At 41.7% G+C, this 7857-nt stretch overlaps 1 protein-coding gene across 8 annotated transcripts in view; it reads right to left on the reverse strand.

The window, feature by feature from the left end:
• kif1b (kinesin family member 1B) overlaps positions 1–6453 on the reverse strand; it is a 57859-nt gene extending 51406 nt beyond the window's left edge. For all 8 annotated transcript variants that reach the window (XM_041053734.1, XM_041053718.1, XM_041053715.1 and 5 more), the window contains exons 1-2: positions 6193–6453; positions 4780–4934 (exon numbers count right to left, since the gene is read on the reverse strand). In XM_041053734.1, coding sequence (XP_040909668.1) covers positions 4780–4885 — 106 coding nt within the window. In that variant the 5' untranslated portion in view covers positions 4886–4934; positions 6193–6453. The remainder of the gene's footprint in view (positions 1–4779; positions 4935–6192) is intronic.
• Between the last annotated feature and the right edge of the window lie 1404 nt (positions 6454–7857).

Genomic DNA, 7857 nt, shown 5'->3' on the forward strand with positions numbered 1-7857 from the left:
GCTTGATCCGATACAAAGCTGAAACCTCAGTTTAATAAGGGAAGGTATTTATCACTTTCCCCTTCTGACCTCTGCCACATCTAGTACATTCCAGCATTCAGCCCTTCCCTTCTGTGCAATGCCATGTTGTTGTTCCTTATTCATTTCCAATCACTTATTAATGAAAAAGGATTCAGGGCTAATGGGAAAGTCCAGAGCCAACTGGCTATGTGCAACTAATGCAAAATGTCATAATGCCATTTGATTTTAATGTTCAATAAATATAAAACAGAGTGAACAAATAACAGCAGATTTTAATGCAGATTTAAACAGGTGGGTCGGGATCTGTCCAGACATGCACCTTGATCCGGTCTACGCGAACATTCTCCCTACCCTGTCAACTTTCTACTATTCAGTTTGAACAACTACCTCAGCATCAGACAACAACTTGCAACACTGAGAACAAAACCTTAAAAGAGTATAAGGCCTGAAATGCAGGGCAGAACATCGTGGACCGAAGCAAACAAGAGCACATGATGTGAAAAGAAAAGTGCATGAAACATGTGAGAAGCTTTTATTCATTCATTCAAGATGTTATTGAAGCTGAAGAAAGCTAATGCTGCTGCTTTGACTACCCAGAATAGAGGACGACCACATATAGATATGACAGTGATAGGTGCATGAGATACACTTCCTCACACCCTGACTCATACTGATGGTTGTCTCTTCCTGTTATTATTATGAAAACGGTTTAGAGAACTTCCACCGGCTCTTAACATAACAGCATAATTTACACTTGGTGTGTAAAAAAAGAAAAAAAAAGCATGTTGCAAAACAGCTTGACAATGTTTGTCACTTTCTGTTATACAGCTGTTCCAGGTAGGTGTAATAACAACTGGTTGAGCTGCACGACATGCATTTGTGCCTCGGGCCTGAAAGTCCCATGACACAGCATGAGCTGATAACAGACACAGACATCTGCCTGTCCTCCGTCCTCATTAGGAGGTCAGCCTGGAATGTGTGAGTCTGGTCTGTAAGTAGTGGATGTGGGCAAATGTGTGTCGCTCCAAAACAATCTCAGCATGAGGCGATGAGGAATGTAACACCCTGAGATGCATGCGGGTATGTGTACACCTACAAGGGTCACAGGGATTACTGGAGCAGGGCGTGGCGACCTGAGGCAAGTCAGCGGATTACTGGTCCTAATCAGGTCAATCAGCCTTGTCTGCACAGGGTTCAGCAGTTAGACGACCATCCCTCGTCCAAACCCACGCTCCCCATCTTACTCCCCACTTGTCCCGCCAGCTCTCTCCTCATTGACAACAATTCATTCATATGAGATGGGTTCATTGTCATTTCTGCTGTGGTGATAGCCTCCACTTATGTGTAACTGACACTGGACACAGCTAATTCCTCCCGGCAGGGTCTTTTTTTTTGTAAGGTCACCGTCCACTTAGCCAGCACTGAGAGGAGACTCAGCAAAATTGTATCTGAAAGGTGAAGGTTTGATTGATATATGGTGACCTTCTGTTTGTTCTAACAATTTGTCAATTAGTTTATTCTCAGAACAGATATTGTGTAACATCCACCACTAGAAAACGTGGATAGCTTTTGATAAGGCATCAGAAATATCAGTGTTAACACTGGACATCTCCACTGATAGAGAAAAAACATGAAATGGAAATGGACATGGAAATAACCTGTAGGCAGGTTTGTTCTACTAAAGCCGACGTAATGCTCTAACCTTACTGAGGATCTGCTTCTGTTTGTGCACAGTGCAAAATCTATCAACCATCTTTGGCCATACATACATGAGTGGCTGCTCACTGGCTGAGGGGGAACATAACACATGGGTTACATAACTGGAGACCGATGTGGAGAACACATCAGGGCTTTAATGAAGGCAGGCTCTGGGTGTCCTGCAGTTATTCAATATTTGGAGCACCAACACTAACTAATGCAACAGCCCATCGCGTCACCCCTTTATAATTACATTAGCTCTGGTATGTTTAAGAGCTTCCACTGAAAGAGGCCTTTACTTGTTTCCAGCCTGCCAGCACAGGCCTTGGACACATTTCCTGCACACTGGATAATCAATTTGCTGCCCCTCTGCCTGCACCCTATCCCTGACAACCCTCCATGCATGGTGAAAAGAAGACAGAGAGAGAGAGTGAAAGAGAGAGTGAGGGAGAGTGAGAGAGAGACAGCACACCCTGCCCTTGCCCCCAAGCGCTCCCTTTCTCTATGTTGTTGACACATGCACACAGACAGACACATATGCCCTTGAGTGAGCCACAACAATAAGGGGAGTGCCACGGCTTCATCCACACATCTGCCAAACACCTACAAGCTGACCAAGAGATTCCATAAAACATCCCGTTTCTGTCAAGCAGCCTTCAGTCCCATTTACACATTAGCCATCACTACAGATCCCCTAATGTAATAGATGCAAACATGTGCTGCATATGCTGTGTTAGGCTAGCACTATCTAACTATATAATGAACCATATTTTGGCAATAGCATGACACAGAACTTTGAAAATTGAGAAGAACAGGGGTCTGAGAAGTTTCTATGTGGATTACTGTCACAATAGTAATCCACTGTTACAGATATGAACAAGTTTGAGCTGAATAAAAACTGAACAAATTACAAATATCTTAAAACCACCTTTCAAGCCTATTGGTGAGTATTTGATACTCAAAAGACAGATTTTTTGTGGAGTATCACAAAAAGTTAAGATGAGTCATAGATACACTGCCTTTGATAGGTGCAAAAATAAACAAGTTCATCTGTTTTGGTTTATGTTCTTTACTAATAACAGAATTAGGTAGTTGCACACATCTGTTAGTCATGAAAAAAAAACATGCAGTATCACCGTGTGCTCAAAAACTCAAGCTTTTCAAAAATAAAAGAAAGATAATCTGCATGATACTTGAGAAATGTAACAAAAATCAAATATGACTTAATTTTATCATGATTTGCTGTGATCACAAAACTCATAATAAGTGTGGCCACCCATTTCAATATTGTCCAAACTACCTCTTGGCCTGCCAAGCAAACCACTGTTAAATTTTTAAAACTAAAAATGTAAGTTACATATGACTATGGCAGATAGTGTGAGGACATCCAGCGAAGCACAGCGACAGCGAAATGTCAGATTTTCACACTACATGTCACATAATCTCAGCTGCATGTACTGAATGAAACTGTGCACGTTTGAGCCACAAGCTACCATTCAACCTCTCAGCATCCTAATAAGACAGCATTCTCAGCATACCATCTGCAATGAAGTCCTGATGAAGGGAGAGAGTATGGCCGCCTGCCAGCCTCCCTTTCTGCTCTGCAATCTGCCCATGTGATAGGAGGTAGAGTAGGCAGTGCTGCAGCCTCCTCCTCCTCCTCTCCCTTGCTCACACACTCGCTCACTAACCCCCCCAAAAACACTGCATATTCCACTGCAGTTCTGCTACAAACCACGAGTCACCCTCCAGCACCTCCGAGTGACATTGGCATTATGAAAACCCAGGGATATGGAGTGAAAGTACCGGGGATTTGACACAAAGCTTCTCTTTGGTAGAGTATGAGAGATGAAGGGCAAGTGAGCCATAACTGGTAGGGACACTTGATCTTATGGAAGATTCATATAAGCTTAGTCTAACGAGCCCGATAAGACTGACAGAAAAAACTCAAGACAAGCAAGAGAGCCTGCTGGCAGAACAGGTTTTTGCCGTCACATGCTGTCTTCTTACTGGGTCATTAAATGTTTCCATGCTAATGTCAGGGAGACTGTGTTCATCTGCCAGCTGAAACGGGACATACAGCACAGGCATGAGTAAGGAGGCAGCTAGCACTTCACAGTGCCCGATGACTCACAGTCATAAGTAAGCAGGTTGAATCACAAGACTACAAACCACATTCAGGTTATCTCCTCTTTCTCTGCTGTTGTCCCTCCTTTCATGATTCCCACAATAACAGCAGCGAAGCACGGTTTCATCACTGATCTAAACCATAAAGTTCAATATATTCATGGAAAGCTATGACATGATTCATCAAATGTTCACAGTAATTGAATTATTACATTTTCAACACACTTTTGTAAGTACACATATGCCAAGTGACAACATCCGATTTCAGTATCTACTTTACTTGAAGGCAGCCATATTTCCATTCCACACCTTGCACATGTGGAAAAACCAAGAGTGACTCAAGCATGAAGCTGAAGCATGTTAAGTACATATATACAACATAATCTTAACTACTGACTAAATTCAACCGGTCAGTTTCACTTCAGTTTTTTGTGAAACTGACAGCAAAATAAAAAGCAGTGCATTTTGCAAATGATTAACTTCTGGCTGTGCCTTTACTAACTCTTCACAAACTGTTTGTGTACACTAACAGATAACATAATCATAAGCTACACAGTAACATGCATGACCATTCTCAAACACCAACTGTGTGATAAACCCTTGAGGAATTGGGGGTGTTAGCAGGCCAAGCTGTGTGGCGACCCCTAGATCTCCCAGTATGAACCAACTCAGCGTTTCCCAAGCACAGAGACTCCTCAGGCATGCAGGCCCCTCCAGAGGAGGAGGAATTTCACTCTGTAAGCCTTTTATTCTCTTTCAAGCTGTTTGTCCCCAACCGACCACTATTCAGTTTGCTCATTCCGCTGTTCTCTGCTGAGACCCTGGAAGGAGGACCACGCGGGTGCATGTGTGGTATACCAAACTTCCCTTAACAGAAAGGCCTGCAAAATGTAATAAATTGTGTTGCTGCGTGCATGCCAGTGGATTACTTACTTGTAGTGTTGCCTTGCATCTGAATTATACATTTTGACTCCTTGCTCATCTCCCTGGAGTTGAAGGGTCGAACTCGAACAGCGACCTTTACAGACGCTCCAGACATGTTTGCAGTTTTAGGACCGTCACCCAGTAAGATTCCTTATATATTCCTCCTAAAGGAAATAGAAAACAGACATTTGCATTTGTTTTGTAATAAGAATACCTGGTGTTGAATAACTGAGGTAAGACTGTGCTTGTTTCCTCGTTTAAAAAAAAAATAATAAACTGCCAGAATGCAGTTCCAACAAAATGTAAATCAAACACAATTAAAGTCCACCGCTTCTCCTCCCAATTTCCAGTAATAACAGCCTACAACAAACATGGCCGACTAAAGCCACTGAAGCGCTTTAATATTTTGTAAACAGCAGCTGATCAAACATTTAACAGTCGAATAAACGCTGCAAGGTGAAGCAATAAAATCTACAAATTCACAGTAGGTGTGAAATAACCATTTGCCAAATAAAAATATTAACACTGCAAAAACAACTAGGCTACATAAGAACAGTAATTTATAATAATAATAATTATTATTGTATAATAGCACAACTTTGCAATATCTTTACAGTCAATTTAAGGTATATCTCATGCGCCCCGTGCCCATATAGGCCAAATATCTCATGTTTTTCCATGTCCTTGCAGTCAGCCATACTTGCTAAAGCATACGCCCATGAAATTCTATCTACCCTATTTGGTGTGGGCTACAGTGGGACAGTGAGCTGGGCCTGCCTGCTGCATCCAACAGTGTCCATTCTGTGCAGACAAAGAGCTTAAATCTTCGTTAAAAAAAATAATAAACAAATTCGCCGATGTTAGGAAGTAGGCTAATCCTCGGCTGCTGTGAGTCCTGGAACAGTGCAGGGAGGAGTTGCACGCTTATTTTAGCAGCACAGACTCGACACATTGTTCCCGGTGTACCCTGCATGGGATGGGATGGGGGGAATTTAACATAAATCCTAATGGGTGCAATGTTTCATACGGTGCCGGTTATTTATTCTTCTTTTTACGGTAAGCTAGCGTGAAGATATGAAACGTTGATGGCTGTGACTTCAGTATCTATCTAACGTGACGAGACCGAACTAACTAACCTCCGGTGTCTGTCTGACGGATTGGACTATCCAACCATAAACAAATACTGTGCTCGTAAAGTAATATTATGCAAATTAATTTAGATTATAAAACTGTTAAGGTAACCAAGTCTATGTAACAGTCCAAACATGCTACCAGACACTGGCAAGTCTATAACTAACCTTAGCTAATACAGACAAGCGATCAATAGCCACCGCTGCCTGAATTCTACCTTTAATAACAACCTCGTGCAATACAAGCATTAACAATTATAAATAAAGAAACGATTTCAACATTTTTACTCACGTTTGAAGACTCTCAGCAAGACAACACCAACACCACAGGACAGTGGCGAGAACTAACGTTAGCTAGCGAGCGTCAAAATGTGTTGTTTTTCTTATCAGAACCTGCGAGCACGAAAACTGCTATAAAGTCCACTTTCGTGAGAAACACCCATTATAGCGGTATCCTCCGCCGGATGGAGCTGTGATTGCGACCGGTGGATTCTTGACGACTTTATTTTTCCCGTGGAGATAAAAGGCGGACGTCGACCTGCACACAAGCGGAGAGAAGAATTGATAGATTGCCTTGATTTACCGAGGAGATTACGTCAACTCCCTCGCGACCACGCTGACTGACAGCCTGACGGGCCAATGAACGAAGAGATATCGGTGACTAATGCGTCGCAGAGCCAATGGTAATCCTCGAAATAGGAAGGTGGGGGGGTCCTCTCGTTTTTTACGATCGTGACGCCACACTGCAGGATTTCTACCCACCGCTCCCCACACCGCTGTCACCGCAACACTAAGGGTCACCGCAAAGAGCGCCGTCTAGCGAGCAATGGTGCATGTCACATCCAAGTGCCATACAAAAAGATAAAAACAAACACTACTGTACGTTTCATTAACTTCACAATGTCCTCAGTCCTGTTCTGCATCTAAAAATGTACTTGCCGACATAAGTGCCACAAGACCTATTTTACCTGCAGTTGTGCAAGATGGTTCATTTTGAATGGCATAAATGAAAATCCCACCAGCAAATAAATATTTTGTGTTAGACACAATTCACTTTCATTTAGTTCATGTTACATATAGTTTTTTTAATGGTGGACAACAAACGTGAGCCCCTTCAAGAGTGACTAAGGGGTAATTTTTGTTTTTCAGGATAAACCGCTCCAGTTTATCCTTTATTACACAGTTTAAATCTTGCCAAAAAAAATTGGGACAGTTGCCAAATGTAATCCATTAGTTTATAAGAGTTACAGTACAAGAATGACTAAGCTTATGCATTTGGGAAACCACATTCCAAAAACCAGATTTTGGATTGCCAGGAAGTGGAATAAGTTATCTGTAAAAAAAAGAAAGATAAACGGCTAACCCCCACTGTTGGCTTACGAGAAACTTCAGAATGTAGGCTTACCACCCAAGCTATAATTTGAATGGATTTTTTGCTATTTAACTTCTGAATGATTTTATTGATCATTTTTGTATTTGTTAATATGTTACCCAATCACCTGGATTTCTTCATGTTTACTCTCTTAATATAAACAACTATTTGAAAAGTTTTAGACTTCTGTGACATTTTGTGTGCTATGTAACATGTCTTTTCATAATGTCAAATAAACAAAAAGAAAAAAAAATGGCCAAAAAAAGGCCCTAAAAAAACCACTAAGGCATCAATCTGAGGGAAAAAACAGTGACGAGTTGTGAAATAATGTGCATCATCATTTATTTCAGTTCAAAATCCTAGCTTCCAAAACAGGTATGTGGTTAAAGGAAATCATTTCCTGTACAGTTAAGGTCAGCAAGGTCAAGTTAGGTACAGTGCCATTTGAAAGAGACCATTTTGAGGTGAGATGTCAGTGGCTCTGACTTTTAATGGTGTGCTCCTACGGTGGTGTTTCTGGTGGTCATGCTACATTCTCTCATGGTCCTTTCACTTCACCTAAAAGAGGGTTGTTTTTCCATGAGG

The sequence above is a fragment of the Toxotes jaculatrix genome, chromosome 2 (assembly GCF_017976425.1).
Source record: "Toxotes jaculatrix isolate fToxJac2 chromosome 2, fToxJac2.pri, whole genome shotgun sequence".
Classification (NCBI taxonomy): Eukaryota; Metazoa; Chordata; class Actinopteri; family Toxotidae; genus Toxotes; species Toxotes jaculatrix.